Below are 25,237 nucleotides of genomic sequence, written 5' to 3'. Positions count from 1 at the left end.
TATTTCATTCTTTTTTTATCGCTGAGTAGTATTCCATTGTATATACATACACCACAACTTCTTTATCCAGTCATCTGTCAATGGACATTTAGGGTACTTCAGTGTCTCAGCTATTGTAAATAGTGCTGCTATGAACATTGAGGTGCATGTTTCTTTTCAAATTAGAGTTTTCATCTTTTCTGGATATTTATCTAGGAGTGGGATTGTTGGATCATATGATAGGTCTATTTTTATTTTTTTTTTAGGACTCTCCATACTGTTTTCCATAGTGGCTGCACCAAACTACATTCCCACCAGCAGTTCCCTTTTCTTCACACCCTCTGCAGCATTTATCATTTGTGAACTTTTGAATGATGGCCATTCTGACTGATGTGAGGTGATTCCTCATTGTAGTTTTGATTTGCATTTTTCTGAGAGTGTTACTGAACACTTTTTCATGTGCCTATTGGCCATTTGTATGTCTTCATTGGAGAATTGTTTGTTTGGGTCTTCTGCCCATTTTTATTATTGGGTTGTTTGAATTGTTGTTGTTATTGAGCTGTATGAGCTGTTTGTATCTTCTGGAAATTAAGCCCTTGTCAGTCGCATCATTTGCAAATATTTTCTCCCATTCTATAGGTTGTCTTTTCATACTGTTTATAGTTTCCTTTGCTGTATCTCCCTCTTTTTCAATGAACCATACTTTTGGCTTAATTTTTCTTCTCTACTTATCTTTGTTTTCATATTTCACTCATTTCTGCTCTTCCCATTATTATTTTTTCTTCTACATTTTAAATCAATTTTGTTTTTAAATTACTATGTTGAATGTTTAGCTTATTAATACTTAGCATTCTTTCTTTCAAATACAAGTATTTGAGTTATGAAATCCCTTTGCAATACTCCCTTAGGTACTTCCTACTGGCACTTGTATGTAGTACTTTTAAAAATTTAATACAAGTATTTCTTGATTTCCAGGATAAGTATACCCTCTGAATTATTTTTATTGTTTTTTTTTTCCAGTAGAAGAGTTTTGCTAATTTTCTGTAATTGACTTGGATTATCTCTGAATTGTGATCATAGAATTGACTGGAATAGCAGAAATCCTTTGAAACATCAGTTGATTTATGACTTAAGAAAAGACCTTTCATCTCTGCTTAAAAGGTTTAGTGTTACATATATGCCCATCATGTTGTTCAGATTATAAACTTACTTAATGATTTATTTTGTCGCTAATCTCCAAGAAAGTTGTATTAAACTATCCCATTATAATGATGAATTATTCAATTTCTCCTTAGGTTAATTTATGCATGTTTATTTTAAGGCTATTTTTATCATTCCCTCAAAGTTCAGAATTACTGTATCTTCTGAGGAAACTGAATCTTTTACTGTTTTGCAATGATCCAGTTTATATCTATAATTTTTTTTAATTTATAGATGCTTTTTTAATATTAAAAGTACAACACTGTAATTCTTTTGACTAGTACACATTGTTTTTGCTTTTCTATCTTACTATTTTTAAACCTTGTCCTGGTAATTTTTTTAAAGGTATGCCCCTTTAAAAAAAAGAAAAAAGAAAAATAATTTTATCTCTTTGCCAATTTCTGTATTTTAATTAAAGATTGTATTTATTTATGTAAATTTTGATTACTGATACATTTAAATGTTTATACTGTTTATTATTTGTGCCTACTATCTTTTATTCTATTTTATCTCCTTTCTTCCATTCATCTTAAGTTTTTGTTTTTCTCTTTTTTTGTGTGTGTTTTTGATGTTTTTGTTTAGTTGTCTGCCGTTACAAGGAATTGGCAAAATTTTTCCAAAGTAGTCATAGCATTTTATTTTGCCAACAGCAGTATGTGAGGGTTCAGGTGCTCTGCCTCCTCACTAACACTTGGTGTCATCAGTCTTTTTAGCTTAAACCATTCTAATGGGTAAATAAAGGTACTCACTTTATTTCCCTTTTCAGTTCTCTGATGATTAATAATATTGAGCATTTTTTCATGTGTTTATTGTTATATATGGACATAATTTAACACAACTGATTTACTGACCATTTATGTTGCTCAATAGATACTTTCATATTAAGGCTTACTAAAGCACAGGAAGCATATTATAACCACAGACCTATCCCCCTCTTTTTTCATTTTTTAAGTTGAGATATAATTGACATACTAAACATCACCGTTAGGTAATAACATTATATCTAGAAACGAGATGGAAGAAGTTCTTCCATCTTGTTCTTTTTCAGAGTAAAAGAACTTTATAAATTTTAGAATCACATTTTGTAATTTTACAAAATAGACAGTAGGGATTTTCATGGGAACTGTACAGAGTCTGCAGATCACCTAGGGAGAAGTGAATCTAAGAAATACTGACTCGTATTTTATAAGGTATTTTCTTTGGTGTTTTATAGTTTCTCCAAATATGTATATTTATATCTATCTTTTAATTAATCATATTTAGGTTTTGATGGCTTCTCTGAATCTGTGTTTTGTTGTCTTCTATTGAAATTGGAATTTTATATATGGAATTTTTTAAAGTTTATATTGCATTTGTATTTTTGTATTTGTTTTGTTCTTAAACTAAACAAAATTTGTTTTTAAAACTTACGTTGCATTTGTATTTTTATATTCTTTTCTTCCTTTTTTGGGGGGTGGGTTAATTAGGTTTATTTATTTATTTATTTATTTAGGAGGTATTGGGGTCGAACCCAGGGCCATGTGCGTGCTAAGCATGTGCTCTACCACTATGAGCTATTCTCCCCCCTCTATTTTGTCCTTCTTTTAATTGCACTTATATGATAAATTGGGTCTAGAAACACCTGTGTGGACTTACGGCTCAAATTTTCAGTCAAGATTAATTTTTTTTTTTATTGGCTCAATACAAGTCTATGACAGGAAGAAAAACCAAAATCATTTTTACCAATTATTTTGTGCAACAAATTTATCTTGTGTCATCTTAGACAATCCTTCAGGGGTCTAGCTTTGTGCAGTCTCCCTTTCGACTCATTGTGTGGAATCTATGCACTTTGTGTACCCTAGGCACTGAGTCATCATAGCAGAAGGTCAGAAATCACTTGCACTTGAAAAATAAACAAACATATCTGGCTTTACGCTTGTCTACCTCTCTGGTTTCCAGTTTTCAGTTTGTGTCTGGCCTCTGTGGTTCATAACCTTTGTGCCAGTTCAGTGTTGTATTCAAAATTAGTTTCAGTTGCTGTTTTAGTTCTCCTTATCTCCTTTTTTCAAACTATCACTTTGTATTTACTTTTTCGTTTTGTTTAGTTTCGGTTTTGTTTTCAGTTGAGTCACCAGAGATACCGATTTTACCAAATGCTGGGAATGGAATTGACAAACATATGTTTCTACCGTCAGTGAGGCTGAAGCAGTGTTACCTTGTAAGATTCCAGGCTGAGTTAGAATTTAGTATGAAAAGTGTTATGATTCATTTGAGATAATCCCTCTGAGAAAAGGAAGATGAACGGAAGCCCTAGGGTCAGGAATTTACCATCTCTAATCAACTTATTTCCGTCACATTGATCAATATTTGATTGAATTTCCAGGTCCTGCTTTTTCTCCCTTTGGTCTAAAACTCATCCCATTTTTCATGGTCTACATATCTAAATCTACATCTGCATCTGCCTAGCTAGATAACTCATCTCATCCATTATAACTGACTTTGTCAGCATAAATTAAATTTACTTCAAAGTTTTCAGGCGTATTACATGGCTGGTTTCCATAAAGCTGAAATAATGAATTCCAAGAAACTGGTTGATATTTTTTGCTTTGTCTGTAATTCGTTCTAGTTTGCTCTTTCAGAATTTGGAAAACAATTCTAAACTATGCTGTCTGGGTAGGCTGAATAAGGAATATAAATTTTAGTATGTCTAAGAACGTGTTTTGTGTCAAGTAATATATATTTTTAGACAATATTGCTACCCATTTTCTATTTATTGAAATATTAGGCCTGTAAACACCAGGAAAGCATCCATTAAATGAATGTGTTCTCATCTAAAACTTTCACATGGATACTAGCAGACATAGAAGTTAACTTTCGACTTTTTATATCCAATTTCATTTCTATGGGCAAAGAAAATTGTACTTAAAAATTACCTAAAGTGGATCTTAAGGACATTGCAAGTGTTATTTACTGCTCCACCTGAGTTTTCTACAATATAGTTAAACTGAAAGTCTTATTGATTATGAGTATTCCTTCCATCTTTCTGCCTCACTGTTTTTGGTCATGCCTTTTAATTCATTTCTTAACAGCCTCAAGCTCATATATTGCTTTCATAATTCTTTTATTAAGCCTCATTCAGAGGTCCTTTCCTCCATAAAGCATTTACTAAATCTCTCCCACTAGAAATCATCATTCTCTCCTATGTACTCAAAAAACACTTTGTTAGTGCCTTCTCATTTTCATTATACTACTATGCAATGTATTGTATTTATTTGTATTCTCATGTCATTTCTTATATCAGACTAGAAGACTTGTCAGGGTACTTATGTTTTATTTGATCTTTTTGTTGTTGCAAAAGAATTTGAACTCATCTCATGTTCTTTCTCTGATCTGGAATTCTCTCTTTCCCTGCAGATAGCCAAACCTTATTATTTTAGGGGGTACATTGAGTTTCTTGGCTTTCTGGTTTTAGCGTTTTCATTAAATTTGGAAAATGTTCAGTTGTTATTACTTCAAACAAAATTTGTTTTTTGGCTGCCTCTTTCTCCAAGGATTTCAAATAGGTGTGTTTTAGGCCAGTTGAATTTTTCCTTACGTGCACTTACACTACCATTTAAAAAAAATTTTTTTTTTCCCTGCATACTTTATTTTGCATAGTTCTGCTTCTTTGCCTCAACTTCACTCTTCCAGGCAGAAAGCTGTAGCAATCCCAGGGTTGACTTGTTTTCTTTCAGTGATCACTGTCCTTTCTTGCCCAGTGTCCAAAGTCTCAAAAGTCTCTATTTCATATACTTTGCCCATATTTTTAGTTGTTTCACTTGGGAGGGTAAATCTCAGTACTCCATCATGATAGAATTAGAACTTCCTACTTAAAATGAATTTATTATTTTATTAATCATTTTATAATATACCTTTCTTTTAGTCATGTAATAGTTACTATTTTTTAATTGAAGTATAGTCAGTTACAATGTGGCAATTTCTGGTGTACAGCATAATGTCCCAGTCATACATATATTCATTAAAGGTTATTACAAGATATTGAATATAGTTCCCTGTGCTATACAGAAGAAATTTGTTTTTTAGATAATATACCTTTTGAAACGTCAGTTTATACATGTTTATATGCTTAGTTTATATCATTCTCTGATATGTATGAATATATGTATTTGTTTTCATATTGCAATTTTTAAACTTTGATGCATTTATGACAGCAATCTGTTCACATTTGTTTGAAATATTCCCTCAGCTTATTAATTGACTTTCAGTATTGTTTATGATCATTCAAAACCTGAAGTGTTAAAATATTTTTCTTGTCTTTAGGCAAAATCTTTCAAATCCTCTCTTTCATGATTTCTTTCAATGATTTTATCCTGTAGATGTTTCATTTCTATCAAAATGATTATTTATTATGTTTTCTCTTTATGTATCTGAGTGGGGCAGAGAGAAGTACGTAACACTGTATGCTGAGTGTTTATATTTTTCGTTTCAAATAGCTAGTCAGTTTCACCAGCTCCACTGATTGACTAAATCATCCTTAACACTTTGATTATGATGCCAAACAATATTAAGTTCTCAGGTATTCTTGGATTTCTTTCCAGCATAATCTGCTATCTTGTGCTAATTTTATAGTCTTTTAATTATAATATCATGTTTAATAATAATACATTTTAATATTTTTAAATATTTTCCACTCTTCATGCTTTTCTTTCAAAATATCCTTGGCTTACCTCTCCTATTTTCTCCACTTTTTCAAATTCTCTCAAAATATTCAGCTGTAATTTTTTAATTAAAATTTCATAAAAACAATCTCTGTTTTAATTTGAGAAGAATTAAAATTTTCAAAAGATGTAGCTGTGATCTGAATCACATCATAGATCTCTTTTATTTAATGCTTCTGAAGGGGAGCAGAATATGCCACTCCTGAATAAGCCTCTTTGGCATAAAGATTATTTTGGGTTAATTATTTGAAGAAACAACATAAAGGAGAAAGTGTAAACAAGAGAAGCTTTAAAACCAGAGTAGAAGTTACCCTTTTGTATGGGACATTTACACTCATAAAGGAGATCTCTATTTGTATCTTCCTCTCTGAACTGAGAAGTGAAGGATGACTCTAAAAAATTATACGAAACTCCTATCAGTGGAGAAGGCACTGACTTAAATCTGCATGACAAACCTTACCTTTGTTTATAGTTCTTTTCCTGGTAACTTCCTTTAACTGACCTTCACCAACATCTTTCTTTTGTCTTTAGTTGAAGATGGTATTTAAGATGGTGGCCTGGGACATCTCAGGGAGTTACTCAGTTTTCCTGCTGATCTCCATGTATAAATGAGATATACATGTAAATAAACCTCTATTTGTTTTTCTCTTGTTAATCTGTCTTTTGTTGGAAGGCATCTCAGCCAAGAACTCAGAAAGATAAAAGGAAATTATTTTCCCTCTCTTCCACTTCTTTCTTTAGCTATGTTAAGACATTTAAGCTTGTTACTTTTTTTTTGTTTCTAATTTTGCTGACCTAAGGCTGTTTTTGTCTCTCGCAAAGAGACTGAGCAAAGTTACTCTGTGGTGGCTTGACTCTATAAAGGATAATTTTATTTCTCTTAATTTCTAATTATTGGAGAAACTTTGCTCCAACATCTAGGCACTAGCTAAATATTCCAGTGCAAAATTAACACACATAGGGGAGGAAAGATAATTTTCTCTTTATCCTTCTGAGTTCTTGGCTGAGACTCCCTTATAATAAAAGATAGATTAACAAGAGAAAAATGAACAGAAGTTTGTTGACAATGTATACTTCCTGTATACATGGGAGATACCCAGGAAAAAATGACTCTTTGAGGTGGCTTAGAATTCAAGTTTAAATACCATCTTAATAGGAAAAGGGGAGAGGGGATGTAGGTCTTTTAGGAAAGAGTAAATTATTGTTGAGAAAGACAGTGGGGCCTTAGAAGAATAGATGGGAGGTACAGTTTGTGACAAAGTCTCTCTGGGTGTGGTGTAGACTTCTGGTCTCCTTTCCTGGGACAAGAGTCAGTCTTCCCTGGTTGATGAAACTTGCAGGGAGGGGTTCTAGGACAATTGATTTCCTTTCAGAGGACCTGTCTTTAGGCAGATAAGGGGAGTTCAGAGAAAGCTTCTCCCTGCATTTGCTGTTTTTTTTTTTTCAAGTGCTTACAACTCAGAATAATCAATGTGCCAAGTGGCATATGTGGGTGGCATGTTTTGCTGCTCTTCACATATGTTCTCTCAGCCACTTCAGTAATGTCTGTATTTTTGGACTTTCTTCTACCAATTTTGAAATGATGCTCCAAATAAACATAAATGAAATTATTTCTCATCTCAAGAGTTTAGAGAGAATAACAGATTCCTATAGCACTGGGCCACATTAGATTCATCCAGAAATCTTCCAAAAGTAGAGCCCATCATGAACCAAATGCATCAGAATTTCTGGGGTGAAGGCCTGGGTGTTAATTTTTTTTTTTCAATATCCACCCAGATACTCTGTGGTCCAGCAAAATGAAACACATTGCCCAGGGCACAACAAAAAATTAATGTCTAAAATGAACAGACAACTCAGCAGGGCATTCCCTTAGCCCAGCATTGCTGTAGTTATTAAAATCTCCTCTGGAATTTTTCTAGTCAGAACATGGTCTACCAAGGAAAACTGGACACCTTGATTTATTTTTAAGAACTTATAGTTAAATTACTTTGAAAACATTTCAAGAAGCTATTTAAAGAGTAAATTTTAAAATAATCCAACTCATCTAACTACCCATAGTATTTATCATATACCATTTCTTTCAAATATTTAGTTGTGTGGAGTTGAAAACAGAATCTATATTTGTGATAACATTTTAAATAGTTAATTTTCCTTTATTAATTCTTAATAATCCTAATTATTAAATGGTTTATTAAATAATATACTGTTTTATTAAACATATATTGCCTATAATTATATATGATTTAGTAAGTGTTATGTTTCACTAGCTTCAAATTGTTTGGAACTATTCCAAGATATACTGCATGAAATCAAAGAGCAACTACTTAACACTTGGTGATATATAATTAATTTTATATTTTATCTAAAGTTATTAAAATACTTGTTATATAAAAATTTAAACAACTCTTCAAAATTTTCACCTGGACCTAGTGAAGTCAGTGTATTCTTTGCTCAAGTCTGGGACATTATGAGACGTTCTGATATGTATATTACCAGACAGTAACCAAAAACTGAAAATACCTTCAGGAGTATTTTTTTTTTTTTTGCCAGGGGTATGGTGGCTATATTGCATCAATGATCTTAAAATCAGATGAAAAACTCTTTAAATGTGGATCAGTGATTGCACCCATTATTGACTTGAAGTTGTATGGTGAGTACTTCCTACAGACTGACCTAATATAATGTATTGATTTGTAGACAAGAAAGTCCCAACACAGAGGAGCTTAACTGAGCTCATTTACCACGTGTTATGAGAGATATTTTTAGCTGTTCAGCCCCTCTCTGATTCAGTTTTTCTGGAGCATGACAATTAAATGTGAAATGTAGAAACCAAACAATGATACATGCTAGCCAAATGGTTTTTAGTTTATCCTTAAATTTCTGTTTTCTTGGGTCACAGCCTCAGCTTTCTCTGAAAGATACCTTGGTATGCCATCTAGAGAAGAAAGCATGTACCAGGTAACTAATTTAAAGTTAATGAAGAAAGAAGAGTATTTTTGTTCTAAACACTCAGCCAGAATGCAAACATTGGTAAATCTCTACATACAGATTTTTGTTTTCCTTTATAGGCATCCAGTGTGCTGCATAATATTCATGGCTTAAAAGAAGAAAATATATTAATAATTCACGGGACTGCTGACAGTAAGTATTATATATGCTGCCAATGACTGATGGGGTCTGAGCTTGAACAAAGGGGTACATCCAAGGACTTGCTTCCAGGAGGCCTTATAAACCTACTGGGGAAGAGAGCAGAGGAGAGTGGTGCAAAGAATTCCATCCCTGACAGGAAGTGGTAAGAAGGACAGAAGGACATAAGGACTAAGAGGAGAGGACGCGATGGCAGTACTGCCCAATAAAACTACTGGGGGGGTGGAAAGGCTCTCTGTGCTGCTGAACACAGTAGCCCTGGCACGTGCGGCTCTCAAGCACTTGACATGTTTAGTGTGACTAAGGAACCGAATTTTTAAATTTCATTCAATTTTAATTAACTTAAATGTAAATAAGCCCATGTGGTTAGTCACTACTACTACAGTGTTACTCAGCACACCTCAACTGGAAACTAACCTGGAAAACAACAGGATAGCAGGAGGGAACCATCTCAGTGAAATGATATGAAAGTCTGATAAGGTTCACCATTTAAGTTAAAACAAAAACCTTTTAAAAAAGCACTTTTCATATCACCTCTCATTTTTAAAATTATTTTAAACATTCGAGATGAATGTGATTGACATCACTAGTAATAAATATTATCATTTTATATTCACATGAAGTGTTTGGGGCTCCAAAAATGTGTATTTTTTTTATTATTTTATGTGACATTTTACAACAGAGGGCTGAGTATTTATAGCTCAACTCACAGATGAGAAAAATCAATTTCAAGGAGGAAACTGATTTATCCAAGGCTACCTGGCAAGTGAGCAAAGAGAAGGAAAGCCTCGAAGCAATATTTCCTAAATCCTGAACTTGTTTTTGTCAGTCCTCCCTGCCCTGCCTCAGTATTTTTATCCCATTTCCCAGAGACTATCACTAAAAAGTTCTTATAGCAAAGATAATACCAGCGCTCAAACTTAACTTTTAAGCATGTCAGGTCATAGTTAAATGAGAGCTTAAATCAATACCGATGAATATATGTATAGAATATCTGTTTGAATAAATAGGTAAATTTTGGAGAAGAGACAGATCTCCCTTCGGTAGATTTCCAACAATTGATGTAGTTTCCCTGCCTCTAGTAGGCAAAGCTTAGTTCTCGTCCCTTCCCCCTTCAGAGTGTGTTGCACTTAGTGATTTGCTTGAAAAGAGGATGGTATGGAAAGGGGGAGAAACGGGAACTTTTGTGGCAGACAAACTTGACAGCCTTGACCTCAGCCAGGTGATCAAGGTCAGTATCAACAGGGACAGGTAGTGTTGACAACACGCACCCTGGACATGGCTGCATGAGGACAGGACTCTATATGGCCTCATCCCCAAAACCCATAACCCCAGACAGACCCTAACAAATGAGGAGCATCTTAGCAAATCCCTGACCAGGACTTCTCAAAACTGCCAAAGTCATCAAAAACAAAGGAAAGTCTGAGAAACTATCACAGACTGGAAAGAGTTAAGGAAACCTGATGTCCAAATATTTCTCAGTTATGACAGATGTGGCATAATAATGTAAGAAGTTAACAACAGGGAAAACTGAGTGAGAGCTAAACAGGAGCTTTCTGTACTACCTTTGCAACTTTTCTGAAAATCGAAAACTATTACAAAAATTTTTTTAAAAAGACTGAGATGATACCATATCTATGTTTGGTGAAACATGATGAAAAGAGAATATTAACGTTTCGAAGGACATTTGAATGTCGTCTTAAGGTATTGAGAACTTACATATAAAAACATAGTAACAAGAAGCAATTATTAAGTACTGACTATGTGTTAGAAAATGTGCTAAAAGCTTTTAATATTGTATTGTCTGCTTTTCACAAAAACACTGTGCAGTGGGCATTCCTACTCTTTTTATTTAGCAAATAAAATTTAGAAAATAAATATTACAGAATTTATATAACTTACCGAAAATCACACAACTGTTCATTGGTTAGAAGGGGATTTCAGTTCAACTTTGAGGTTCTTATTCACTGTGCTCTAAAGCTTCAATTGTGGGAATAAATTATATTCAAGGCTAAGTTATTTTACATCTAGCCATCACACTAGAATATATTAGTGGTATTCAAATTTTTCTGTCAATATGTTGCAGCTGTTAAGGTAAATTATGGTGCTCCTGACTCATCCAGTCATGAGCCTGGGGCTTCACCTACTCGATAAAATGCAAGCGGACGTTCAGCACTGGTCACTTCAAAGGAAATGCAGCTGTGTGTCTGCATACACACACACACACACACACACACACACACACACACACACACACAAATGTACTCACACATCACACACATTCCATATGGGACTGGTGGATGATAGGTACTCGGTCAGTAACACTATAATACCACCATTATTAGTATCATCTTCCAAAATTACCAGCAAATCAGGTGACTCAACCAATTAGACTTAATGCCTGTGTTTAGTCTTAGGAAGGGGACAAAAAGCAAATATTAACAAGCTTTGCACTAGAAACTAAACAGGAAGAAAAAAACTAATTGGAAAGTCCATTTAAACACTTACCTTTTCAGCTGTATCCATACAGAGAAACTGCTGGAGTCCTTTTCAATTTTTTTCCTGCACTACACAAATGAGGTATCTAAAGGCTCATTCTACCTCGGTCATTGCCCTATTTATTAGCATTTCTAGGAGCTTACATTTCCAGAGCAATTTGTACACTTACTTAGAGATGACATGGCAATTTTCCCATTAAGTAGAATAAGAGGATGTTGGAAAAATTGTGGGTAGACTTTTAAAAGATTAAAATGATCATTTGAAGTCTTTCATTACCTGCTCTGTAGCAGGATTAAGCAGTACCATAGAATTAGAGCAGCGAAGAAGCTTCAACTATGGACGCAGCTGCCCTGCTTTTACAAAGACAGGTACAAAATGTTAGCCTCAGAGTTATTTCCAGACGTCTGAAAATACACAGCGTACGAAGGTGTAGCCCAGGCAGCACACGAGCAAAGTGCCGCCCAGACGTATCTGAGCGACTCGGGTACGATTTCACAGTCAGGTGCTGCACCCAACCTGTGCACGCAGCCTGTGCACGCAGCCTGCGCCCTGTGCTGCTTATTTCAGAACTTTGGAACTTGGGTTCAGGGGGAAGGAAGCTAGAGGGAAAGAGGAGAAACCAATACGGTCCACTTGAGTAATGGGACGTGTGTGCTATTTTCTCATCGTGAGGTCTTTTCTAATTTAATACAGAGCACAGCGCCAGTGTCTCAGACTGGCCCCAGTGATCCTCAGAGAGGAACAGACAGCTGGTTGGCTGCATTACTATCCAGGTAGCCACCCACTATATTAAAGTTATTATCATGGTATAAAGTATATGACCAGTTAGAAATCATAAGTGATATCTAATGAAGTAAATCTAACTGCCATTCTGTACAGTAAGTAGGGCCTTAGTAGTCACTCCATTTCAATTTACTTTTTTATAATATGAAGCTCAAAATTTTATTACCATTGTACCTACTGGCTTTCCAGGTAAAGCCAGACATCAGTCTCTTACATGTGCGGTGTACGTAAGTAAAATAGTTCATCTCTTTGGAAAAAAAATATATAAAAACCTACTGATTCTGAAAAATGTATTTCCTTCAAATATCACAATGTATTTTCTTGCAGCAAAAGTTCATTTCCAGCATTCAGCAGAGTTAATCAAACACCTAATAAAAGCTGGAGTGAATTATACTATGCAGGTAAGCTACTTTTTCAGAAGACTGTGTTTTTCTACCTCGGTTTTTCAGTTGTGAGATACGGAACCCAGCTTCTATACCACTCCATCTCCCAGCCTAGTATTTTTTTACTTCTGTTTTTCCAGCCACCAAATTGTGTTTCTATTTCCTGATTACAGTGAGAATGTGGATCACCTTATGTTTTACAAGTGAATTGCATAAACTCTTTCAAAAATGCGTTTTTCTCCTCAACTTTAATTCCTATCACTGATAACGAATTCTTTTAAAATAACAGTTTTTATTTCCTTTCTAGTCCCTTTGTCTTTTTGTCAGTTTCCATCACTCTTATTATAAAAAGTGGGGGGAAAGTGTTTTGAGTAAATATTATGAGAAAAAAAAGGGAAGGGCAAAACATTCACATCTGTGCATCCAACCATATTTAATAAGTCTTTATCAAGGACTTACTTTACAGGGGTCTCTGTGCTAAGTGGGTCAATAAGGCGAACACATCAAGGAAATTTCAGTTTGAGGGAGCAGTCATAGAAGGGGAAAAGGTTATTTTAATTCCTCAGCATTTGGAAAAACTAAAAGTGATGCAGTGCATCTAAAACACAGAAACTGGGGTTAGAATGATGAACGATGAAGATGTGGAGATAAACAGATGGAGGTTCGTGGCACTGACAACGTGAAGGATTATGAGGCTTTACTCAGAGGACGAGGAGGCACCATCTGAAAACTTTACGCCCAGGAACGGATATGGCAACATTTCATTTATATTTTAGAAAACTCACTGGTGTCTTTTATATTGGAAAGGACACTGTCAAAGTAAAAACTGCATTGCAGAAGATTAAAACAGACAAGGAAGACTCTATTCAAGAGTGCGGCAATAGCGGAGAAAGACTAAACTCAACTCTGCTGGAACGTAGGGCTGGAGAGTTTTTAAGAACTTCAGAGGAGGGACTCACTGCCCTCTGTGTCTGGTCATTGGTTTTACCAAAAGGGAAAGTAAACTTCTTGTATCTTCATGACAAGAGGTAGTTTTACAGCTTGGAGACAGAGAGATAGGAGTGCCTTCTCTCCTTCAGTGTTTAAAGAGATGATTCCTGAGTCCTTGAAAAAGACATTTCCTGGGTTGTAAAACTGACAAGAGTCTGGAAGAGGATTTACATACATTTCAAAGGGGGAGTGAATTAACTCAGAATTGCCAGTTTTCTAAATTAAATACTCTAAAAGGGAGGTCAGGGGCCTATAGTCAGGAGGAAACTGTCCACAGTTCAGCTAAGCCGCCATCTTGTCCAGTGTGAACATAGAAAGCTCTAACTTTTTTAGCCGATAAATCCTAATTTAAATGCATGAAATTGTATTTTGTCTCAAATGTTGATTTTGATATGATTATGATAAAAGAGAAAAAGTTTACCGTGAACAACTCAGAGTTGAATTATGAGAGATTTGGGTTAGATATTATTTTCTGAAATTCCCTTACTTTAAGCCATGGGGCTAATGTAATGAATCCTGAGGGAAAAGACCTGCTTTGATCACTTAAAATCTCCTTGCCCTTCAACATCTTAGGTCTACCCAGATGAAGGCCATCACATATCCGAGAAGAGCAAGTACCATCTCTACAGCACACTCCTCAGATTCTTCAGTAATTGTTTAAAGGAAGAAATACCCATGTTACCACAGGAACCAGAAGAAGATGAATAAAGGACCCTGTTTACAGAGAACTGAAGGGGACATTGAGGCTCAGTGACACCTAACCAAGAGACTGTAATATTGTAGATGCTCCGGAATCTCAAGGGCAGCTTACGGAGATGACACTGGAACAGCACACTCAGAGACAATGAACTAGAACTTGAATACGGAAGTCCACGTCTACTGTGTTGCCAAGGGTGCAGAACCTGTTTGTGTGTGTAAGGAAGGTCAGAGGGTTGGTTTCCCAGGAGAAATCAGTTTTGCATTAAAGTAGGAGCACCGCATGTTTTCTTCTGTTATCCCCCTATTTGTTCTGTAACTAGTTGCTCTTATTTTAATTTCAGTGGCCACCATCATCTTTGCGAATAATGCACAACGTATCAGTACTACCGTCCCTGACCTTTGATGGCTGAGCTGCAATCTAACACTTTACTGTACCTTTAAAATAAGTGCAATTCCTTCATCGTCTATTATAATGCTTAAGAAAAGATTCAGTTAATGAAAACCAGAGTATTTTACTTAATTCCTGTTCATAAATAGACATTTTTAAATGGGTCACAGGTCATGTAGAAATATGGGTTTCAGCACCTTCCAAAGTTCAGCCAGTTATCAGTAGATACAATATCTTTAAATCAACACATGAGTGTATGTCTCCCAATATCTATACACGCGTGTGCATATACAGTCAATAAATCTATCTCTACGTGTTATTCATGCTACAGAGGATGAACTTTCGATGAATTAAAAGAGATGCTCTTTTACAGGCTGTAATGGATGCTTTGTTTAATGAGCCAAATAGGATGAAACTTTTTTTTTTCCAACTCAAATTCTAGCTATTGCTTTCCTATAAATGTCTGGGTTGTGTTTGGTATTGTTTTTAGTGGTTGATAGTTTTCTAGTTGCAATTTAATTTTTTGAATATGATACCTTGTCACATGTAAATTAGATACTTAAATATTAAATTATAGTTTCTGATAAAGAAATTTTGTTAACAATGCAATGCCACTGAGTGCTATTTTGCTCTTTCGGTGGAGAAAGCTTTTTTAAAACACTTAGTGCTTTTACTTCTCTCGACGAAGAATCAATTCTCATTTTCATTGTAAAAGCAAAGAGCTGGATGATTTCATTTGCCAGTTCCTATTTAGTATTCCGTTCCTATTCAATTCATCTGTTACTGTTTAGTTTAAATCCTTCTGGTGAGAATTAGAAATGAAATACTTTTTATTCATTGGCCCCAAAGTCCACCAACAGCAGTGTTTACTATTTAATTTGAGTTGAAGGCACAAAATGCATCAATTTCTGTGCTGTGTTTGACTTGCCGTAGTAAGTAACTGAGAGTGTAAAATAAACTTGACTGGATGAAGTCAATTTAAGTCATGAGAACATTAACTTTGGTGACTAAAGTCAAAGAGTCTCTTCTCACTTCACTGGAAGGATCTTCCAGAAGAAGCTCAGAAGTTCAGATAAATCTAGGCAGCATCCTGTGTTTTTGTGGTTTTTAAAGATTCCTTAGGACAGGCTGGATTGTCGGGACATCAGGACACCAGGAGGAAACTTTAAAATGTCATGAAATTGCTCAGTAATTCTCTTGTTTTATGAAGGGATCAACCCCCAAATCTGGGCATTTGGAAACACATGAATCGTTTTTTTAGGTATTCTGCTTTTCTTCTGGATTCTTTGGAATTGCATCTTCACTGCTCCATTGGATTAAATTTAAAATTCGAAAAGCTCTCTTTTCTGAAAGACCCATTTCAGGTCTTTTTCAAGGATAGTAAACACATTTTTTTAAAAAAATACGTGTAATGTTTAAAAGGAAAGTTTTGCCTATTTTATTAAGATGGAAATTTCTTTCTAAGGCTGATTTGAACTCCAATTGAAGCTTTTTAATCAATATTTTAAATTTCAGCAACTAGGGGTTTTTATGATGCAAATAATTATGTTGTCTGAAAGATGTGGTTTTATTGATTGTCTGAGTAACATTTAAAAAGTATTTACCTTTTGCTGTTCATCATTTCTCTTGTTTTATTATTATTATCAATGTTTATCTATTTTTCAAATAATTTAATACAGCTTCTAATGTGAAAGACATTTGTCTGGAACCCACTTACACCTTTAACGCTAAATAGATCTCAAATGAAAACTACTGATTAGTAAGAAGGTGGAAAATTTTGACCTTTGTTGATTCTCTGAGTTTTAAGAATTGGGTATTTTAGATAAACAAGATGCTCACCAAAACACACAGACACCAATAATTAAAGGAATCATGTACCTGGGCTTTGTCCTTCATACATTTGTCCTTGATCATAATCTCACTATTTCATATATTCTGAGATTTTCCTAGAATTCCAGTGACAAGCCTTCCAAGTGTTATTTCCCTCTTAAAGTTAAAAAAAAAAAAAAAAAAGACTCAAGATAAAACTAAAAGTTCCATAATTAAAAAAAAGTAAGCACTATAAAATCATCCACAGAGATAAATACATAATCTTTTGAAACTATTTTAAAAGGGAACAGCAGTTTTTCACTTTAATTGCCTCCGTTGAGGTCTCTGGCTCAGCCCTTGGAGACTAAGGAGATTGCTGATTTGTTTGAATTTCCTGACAGCCTTAAGGGCAGAGGACTCACTTGAAAACGTGACTCTTTAGCTCCCCTCAAGAATGTGTGTTTTCTGATTGGACGCTTAGCATAGTAATCACCATCCAGGGTCACGCAGGTACCAGCTGTAGATTTACTAGAATGAGGTGATAAATACTGGCCTTTACTGTGAAGACAATTATTGAAGCCAAATGGTGGGCTTTGAAACAGCTACCCGGGACTGGATTGCTTTCAGATCTCCAGGGTCATCAAGGGCACATGGCTTCTATAAAGACTCGCATATGAAGTGCGTCTTTTGTCCTTCCTCACGTGGTTGGATCACCTGCCCATCCTGCAGCAACCAGCATTGCATGCATAAACCTGACACCTCAGCTGGGCTCCCCATCTTTCGCTTTCTCTTCTGAGGATTCTCTGCCACTAGTGTTATCTATCTACAAGAACCAACAGGCTCAGCATTTATATCCTACAAACCTCCATGACAATGTGAATACCCCATTGAAGCCCAATGAAAGGCAGACGGGAGCGGGTGACTATACATTCCCCTTTTTCTTCCCTCAGACGTTCCGCATGGTCCTTGGGAGGCCCTGTGAAACTCAGCAGTCCACGGCTGCATACCCTTCTATCTCCTCCTCCCTGTCTCACTCTTCTCAGTCCTGCTTCCTAGAGTCACTTCCCACAATAAACTACACCTACTGTTGACCCAGGCTTTCCTTTCTGAGGAAACCCTTTCTTCCCACAAGAACTTATCACTGTGACTATTACAGGAGGAAGACAGAATGAGGAGAAAGAAGTGGTTTCTTTCCAGGTTTGAAGCTGTTTCTACTAAAACTTTACTGGACACTTACTAAGTGCCTGGCATGCAGTAAGTTCTTGATGTTGACTGTCAAATCGAATCTTCTCAACATGCCCTGAAATAGGTATCATGGTTCTCATTTTACAAATAAAGAAACTGAGTCTCAGATAAGTACATAACTTGTCAAATTTACATAATTAATAACTAAATAGCATAAAACCCAGCTGCAGCCAACTTAGAAGCCCATTCTGCTGTACAGTACTTGGGAAATGAGGAAGGTTTTAACCCATGTTCACCTCAACTGAGAAGGGATTCTGAATATTTAAACAAGGAGTTACAGGTATTTTTGAGAATGAGTTGATAGCGATGATACTGAAAGGTACACAGTAGTCTGGGACACAGCTGTAGCCATGTTTGACGTTACATGGATTCCCTAATCTCAGGTCGACACACGTAATATTAAAACATGTTTTCTTTTCCTGTTGGAGATATGTAAGAGTTATTCCTATCCATGGAAACCCCTGCTCAGAAGATCATAATACATACCTGGGAAGTCATAAGTAAATTCCTTTGCTCTGATATTAGGCCAAGGACATTCTAAAAACCCCTCCAAAAAGCATTCAAAGCCTTATATTGATCAAAGCACCCAGGCTTATAAATGTGAACACACGAAGACCTCACCTGGTGGTCAAGCACTGCAAATCCAGAAAGCACTTTGCAACATGTGGAGTGACAGCTTCCAAGCACCATTCCATCTGCATTCCATTTGCAATCTGAGTTAAGAAAAATGCATTATCTTCCACCTTCCTATCACTATAGACGGTAGATTTTGCTTACCACTGACCAGACCCGTTAACAATACTTTCATTGGATAATATTCCAGTAATTTACAGGGCATACAGTTGCTGAATTAAAAAATTTCCTCTTTCATCAAAGACAATGCAGACAGGTTGTAAAGAAGAAATAATTTATGTCAGAGTACAATGTTGATTATTTTTCCTTTTAGAATTCCAACTACGTTTGACATAGTCTGATACAGGCATCACGAGCTTTTGATATCGCAGCTTGGTTTCAAGGAAAGTCTCTTTGCTGATTGCCACAATCGACCTTTCTCTATCAGAAATAGTATCATTTTAACTAAGCAATCTTTGGCCTGAGTGAAGAATACAGAATTCCTTCCTGCCGATAGCATCATAGGAAAGGAAGTCACATTTGCTCAAGACCTGGATCTAGGAGCTTTTTATCACATAATCTCAACCAATCTTCAAACCAACCCTGTGAGACAGATGGCATGATTCTCTGAAGATACCGAGACTTAAGAGAGGTTAAACAACTTGCCAGTGGGGTCACTGTGAGCTGGCCTTGAGATGAGTTAGGGCTGTGGGACCCAAGGCCACGATCAGAGCATGTTCGTAAGTATGCAGTAAATACTTGCTGTACCATGCATCAATTATATAAGATTTAGAACAAAGAAAATAGAAGTACGCATGTGCTAGAGATATTCTCTGAGCCTAATGAACAAAGAAACTCACATTGCGCATGTGCTGGCAGAGAACAGGTAAAAAAGCAGGACAGGTGCATTAGAGGTGCGCACGTCCCTGTGGCAACAGAATAAAGTGTTGTTAACTACATGGTATCTCCTGCTGAAGTCTGTCCAGCGGTATGGCAACTCCCCATGCACTTTTTCGTTTTGGGGCCGCTCACCTCCTGGAACCCCACGTCAGCTCCCCTTGGCTGACAGTCACATAGCACGTAAATGACAGAACCAGGATTTGAACGCAGATCATGATGGCGTCCAAGTCCTCACGTGCGGTCGTATCTATGCATTTTTTTAGCTGGTTAATTCCTAAGGTTTGTCATGTGCCTCTTTATATTGGATTCAGCTCTCAAGTCCCTCTCTATTCAGTGTTGCCATTTAGTATGCCATCTGGCTTCAACTGAATACAAGTTCAAAATTTGCCTAAATACTTGTGACTCAATACATCAAGCAGCTTGGGCAGCTTGGAAATCAGTTAGAAATTCAGACTCCTAGGCACCACCCCTGCCCTCCTAACTCAGAATCCAAATGTGAGCAAGATTTCCAAGCGATTTGTACGCTCAGCAACATTTGAGAAGCAATGGCTTAAATGACAAGAAAGTTTATTGACTCACGTCTCAAGATAGCTAAAGTTGGGTACTTGTAGGGGCAGCTTAACAGATCAAGGAGGAAAACCAATTCCCATTTCCCCCCACCCTTCCACTTCTCCAGCTTCACTGTGCTGTTTGTCTGCCTCATTGACTTCAAAACAACTGCAGCTGCCCCAGGCAACATGTTCTTTCACAGAAACATCCAAGGATAGATAGGCAAAGAGTGTCTATTGTTTTTATCAGGAAAGAGAATAGGTCTTCAGCTGAATTCCCCTCAAGTCCCTTTCTCCAGGCTTTGGTTGCAACCCCCCATCCTAGATATAAGGGAGGCTGGGAAGTTCTGAATTAGCAGTTTCCTTAGTGAGGGAGCAACAAGAATGGTAGGAAAACTGGTGTAAGATAGGTGCCCAATGGACGGCACAGGAGAGATAAGGACACCCTCCTAACGGCGGCGGCATCCCCCGGGCTGGCATTTCAGCTCGGAGCATCGCCAAGGCATTGAACAGTGAGGTCTTTATTTTTACACAAACCCCTCATTTGAAGGTGTCTCACTTTTACCCCCCAAAGATGCTGAACATCTGCTTCACCCTCTGCTCCTCAGAGTTAGGTGGTACACCTTCCCTAGTCAACATTTTCCCTTTTCGCCTCTGCTCTCCATCATTGACACACTGTCTCCTGCAGGCAGGCAGTTTTGAAATTTGATCGCTGTGCCAACAGTCCCATTTTGCAGGCTTTATTTGCTCTAACACGATTTATGAGGTCTTGATGATCTCTGTAGGGCTGGAATGGCTAGTCATACCTTGGATTCTCCTGATTGATGGCTTACATAAGTCATATTCCAGTGGGAAAAGACAAGTTCTGGCAAAGAAACACAGGTAACACAGCCTCCCCATTCATACGTGCTCTGAATGGGTGTCACTGTCGTTACACGTCACCTCGCTAGCCCTCTAGGACAGCATGTGTGACTTTTAATGATGTGTATAGTATAATTGGATCTGAGCCTTTGGGGGGAATAATGGAAAATTTCAACTTCCAACTTGGCTTCAAATCACAAAATAATTCAAAGATATTTTGTGCCTATGATGTGCCAGAGACTGTCCAGCATTGGGATACTATTTTACCACTTAATCTAATTAACATGTCTAATGCGTAAATGGATATCTTAGTTCAAATGTTTTATAAAGGAGCCATCATTTGCTAAAAATTATTGGCATATTTAATCATATTTTGATTTTCATTGAGTCCTTTATAATGTTCCCCATATTACATATGGTATTCCCTTGGACTCATCCCCTTTGAATATATAGACCACAAGGAATCTACTTGTTTTATCCAAGTCAAAAGGGCTCCATAACCCACTGTCACTGAAGAGCAGTTGGCCCAGACATTTATAGGTGGATCATTCAGCTACAGGAGCCCTTATAAAACGGCTTCGTCCAACAAGACCCTCAGTGTTCTACTGTGATGGATCAGCCCACTCTTTCCCTCTCCTGGGAGTTCTGAATAGAGCCTGTCACTGGGACACACAAAAGCATAGATAGATAGATAGATAGATAGATAGATAGATAGATAGATAGATAGATAGATAGATAGATAGGTAGATAGGTAGGTAGGTAGGTAGATAGACAGACAGACAGACAGATAAGAAGAATGACTGAATGTGCTGATTGTCAAAACCCTAGAGAAAGGAACAAATATTTTCATGTTCAGTACATTAAAAAACAAAGTCATTAGAGTCATATCCTGAGATGTATCTTATACTAAATCTCCATTTACTGAAGTATATTGTCTTTATTCCTTGTGACTTGGAAGTTCCTGACTCATGCAAAGAGTGAAAAATGTGCATGTGATGAGCTAAATTGTGTCCCTCCAAAACTCCCATGTCAAAGTCTCAATCTCAAATGTGACTGTATTTGGAAATTGGGCCAATCAGGAGGTAATTAAATAAATTCATGATGTTGGGGCCCTACTCCAACAGGATGGGCATTTTTAGAAGAGGATGGGGAGACACCAGCTCTTTCTTTTTCTAGACACACACGCTCACACACACACACACACACTCACAAAGGCCGTGTGAGGACACAGTGAGGAGTCTGCTATCTATAAATCAGGAAGAGCGGCCTCAGGAAACTGCACCCCAGTCCTGACTGCAACCCCAGAACTGTGAGAAAATAAATTTCAGTTCTTTAAACCATCTAGTCTGTGGTGTCCTTCCGTGAGCGCCTGGGCAGACAAGTATTAGTGAGTATTTATAATAACTAATGTGTCTTGGGATCAGCACACTACGCCTGCTATTTCTTTTTCTCCTTTTGTCTTAAGAACCTCTTTCCCCCAATTTTTTTTGTTTCACAAAAGAATTACTGCTTTTTTCTTTTTTCCTTGGATTTCACAGCTTACAGTAGTATAATGGTTAGAAGAGCAACAAAGACAATCCACGGGTTTTACAAAGTAGAAACACTATGAAAATGTACATATTTTCAGTATTTTAATAATCCTCATGGATGCTGATATGGAAAATTGTGGTAACTACATGGACCAATGGCCCCTGATATTTACCATATATGTAATTTCTTTTTTGTACACTGCTTCAATTTTCGGAAAGCTTTTCTCTAAAACAAGCTATTTTTTTAATAATAAACTTTTCCCTATTTTAGTAATAATTACTAAATTTATACAACAAATTTTGAGTACTTACCACATATCACACACAGTCCCAGGCACTGAAGAGTCATTATTCACTTAAAAACACACACATCCCTACCCTCATGGAGCTTGGTAAGAAGAGGCAGGCAATAAATATTATAAATATGCTAAATAATGTGCTATAAGATGATGTGCTCTGTCACGTTGGAAAGGAGATTTAAGTGGGAGGAATTCCAATTTAACCAAAGATGACATCTGAGTAGAAAAGTTGAAGGAGATGGGAGGCAGTCACGTAGATATCTGAAGGGAAGATCATTTCAGGCAGAGGAACAACAAAAAATGCAAAGACCTGAACTCAGGGCATGTTGGTCAAGTAGCAAGGAGGTCATGGCGGCTGGAGGAGTGTGATGAGCGGGGAAGATGAGATCAGAAAGGCAATCATGTGGGTCCTTGTCTACTGAAGGATTGCCTTCAGAGAGATGGAAGCAACTGAAGAGTTGAGCAAAGCAGTGACATGGCCTGACTTAGATTTTAACAAGACCACTCCGGATGCTGTATTGAAAAACAGCTGAAAGAAGGCAAGGGGATAGACAGGAGACCAGTGAAGAGGCTACCTCAGTCACCAAGGAGGGAGAAGATAGTGGCTTGGATCAGAAGACATGGGGATGGAGGTATTGAGAAGTTGTCTGGTTCTGGGTGTACTCTGAATACAGAGTTATTAGGACGTGCTGACATACTGCTTATAAAGTATAATGCAGAGAGAGGGGTTAGGGTAACTCCAACAGTTTTTTTGTTTGTTTGTTTGTGTCTTTTGAACAAATGTAAAGAGGGTCATTTACTGAGATGAAGTAGGTGGGAGCCAACACACATGTTGGAGACAAGATAATGAGCAGTTCCCTTTTGACAATGTTAAGTTTCACATATCCAGTATATATCTATGTTTCAGTGTTAGGTAGGTAGTTAGATATCTAATTCCAGGATTGAGAGGATGGGACATAACACTTGAGAGCTGTCAATAAATAGGTGATAGTTAAACCCGTCACACAAGATGATATCACAAAGAAGAATGAGTAAAGTAAAATAAAATTAAAGTAAAATAAAATAAGTAAAAGGAAAAATTGGAGACTCTGATTAGATACAATGACTTTTATGAAACTCATCAATTATCATTCTCTTATCAATTCTTTATTCCAATACTTCCTGATTCTATTCATGTATTACACCCAAACTACTTTACAGAATAACCCTGAAAACTTAGTTCCTTACATTAAAAATAAATATTTATTTATTGTATCAAAAATTGTGTGCTTTAAAGTTAAGCCAGTTGAAATATAGCTCCTGTTTTGGTCTTGGCAAATTTTTATATTCTGAAGTTTACTGATTTTATGAGCATTCTGAAGTACTTTTGTTTTGCACTATTATTCCATATTATCAAGTCTATTTTGTTGCTACTTCCGAATATAATTCTGTGATAAGCATGATGATTGCAGATATCAAAACAAAATATACGTGAAGGGGGTCGACATTCTAATTCTTTGAAGCAAGAGCATCATTGTATCATTACAAAACCAGCAACAGGGAGAGTGCTGGTTGATAATAGGCACACACAGATCCTTGTTAACAGAGCAGAGCAAGATATAAGAGAAGACAGATTCCAAGAATAGGAAAGTGAACAGAGCTGGTAAGAGGTTGTTCCAATCTAATTAGAATTAACTGGAAAAGAAGAGTCAGAATTAGCCAAGACAATTTTAGTTGGTGTTTAAAGAAAAACAGTTTCTATTAGTATAATTGTATGAAAGAATTTGCAATATGGTAATATTATAAGTGCTTCTATTCAAGAGAGTAAATGTGATCCTGTATTTTCTTACTTATGTCTGTAGAGGGGAAGGTAGAGAAAAAATCTGGGAGAGCTTTCTGCTGACCAGGCTTTTAGTCCAATGCTTATTTGGTAACAGGGTCTAGCCAGGGTCAGACTTAATGCTATCCACATTATCATGACAAATAATTGGAAATATTACTAAAATGCCATGAATTCATTAATCAATTTATCCATCAAAATTTTTATGGACTGTCTCCTGTGTGCTCACTAGTAGCTTAGATGCTAAGAACTTGGCAGAGAAGAAGCCATACAAAGTCTCCACCCTTGAGATGCTTACATCTTAGTTGGTAATAAAGAAATATATAAATACGTAATTTTAGATATGTTGTGTTTTAAAAAGAAAACACAAAAGGATAGAGGGAGAGTGACAGCAGTGGGTGACAGGTAATGTGTTTTCTGTAGCGATCAGGAGAGACCTCTCCAAGAAGGTATTTGAACAATAGCTAATGGTGAAAAAGATCTAGTGTGTACGCACACACACACACACACACACACACACACACACACACACACACGACAAGGAAGATTATTGCAGAGAAAGGAAACCATTGCAATAAATGCATATAAGTGGTCATTCATTCTGTTAGGAAATATTTACATAATAACTGTTAGATGCTATAATTTAAATAGTCCCAATTCTTGAATATCTTATTGTCTTTTGGTCTAACAAACATTCTTATCAAGCTTTAATCTTACTGGAAGTTTTTATTCATTAAGAACTAGTCTCAGGCTCATTAGGAACAGCTGGGTCATGGTGTCTCGTTTTCTCTGTGCCTTTCTGCTGCTTCTCCTTATTACACAAGGACTTACACAATCTTTGTGAAATCCT

General features: G+C 36.4%; 1 protein-coding gene across 2 annotated transcripts in view; it reads left to right on the top strand.

Annotated features, from left to right (window-relative positions):
• Positions 1–15,084, top strand: part of DPP10 (dipeptidyl peptidase like 10) — a 556,919-nt gene extending 541,835 nt beyond the window's left edge. For both annotated transcript variants that reach the window (XM_010973252.3, XM_074363531.1), the window contains exons 22-26: positions 8,427–8,526; positions 8,776–8,834; positions 8,945–9,017; positions 12,633–12,706; positions 14,252–15,084. In XM_010973252.3, the coding sequence (XP_010971554.2) occupies positions 8,427–8,526; positions 8,776–8,834; positions 8,945–9,017; positions 12,633–12,706; positions 14,252–14,386 (441 nt within the window). In that variant the 3' untranslated portion in view covers positions 14,387–15,084. The remainder of the gene's footprint in view (positions 1–8,426; positions 8,527–8,775; positions 8,835–8,944; positions 9,018–12,632; positions 12,707–14,251) is intronic.
• Positions 15,085–25,237: the final 10,153 nt, after the last annotated feature.

The sequence above is a fragment of the Camelus bactrianus genome, chromosome 5 (genome assembly GCF_048773025.1).
Source record: "Camelus bactrianus isolate YW-2024 breed Bactrian camel chromosome 5, ASM4877302v1, whole genome shotgun sequence".
NCBI classification, from domain to species: Eukaryota; Metazoa; Chordata; class Mammalia; order Artiodactyla; family Camelidae; genus Camelus; species Camelus bactrianus.
Note: the sequence above shows the minus strand (reverse complement) of the source record. Positions and strands in the feature narration are given on the sequence as shown.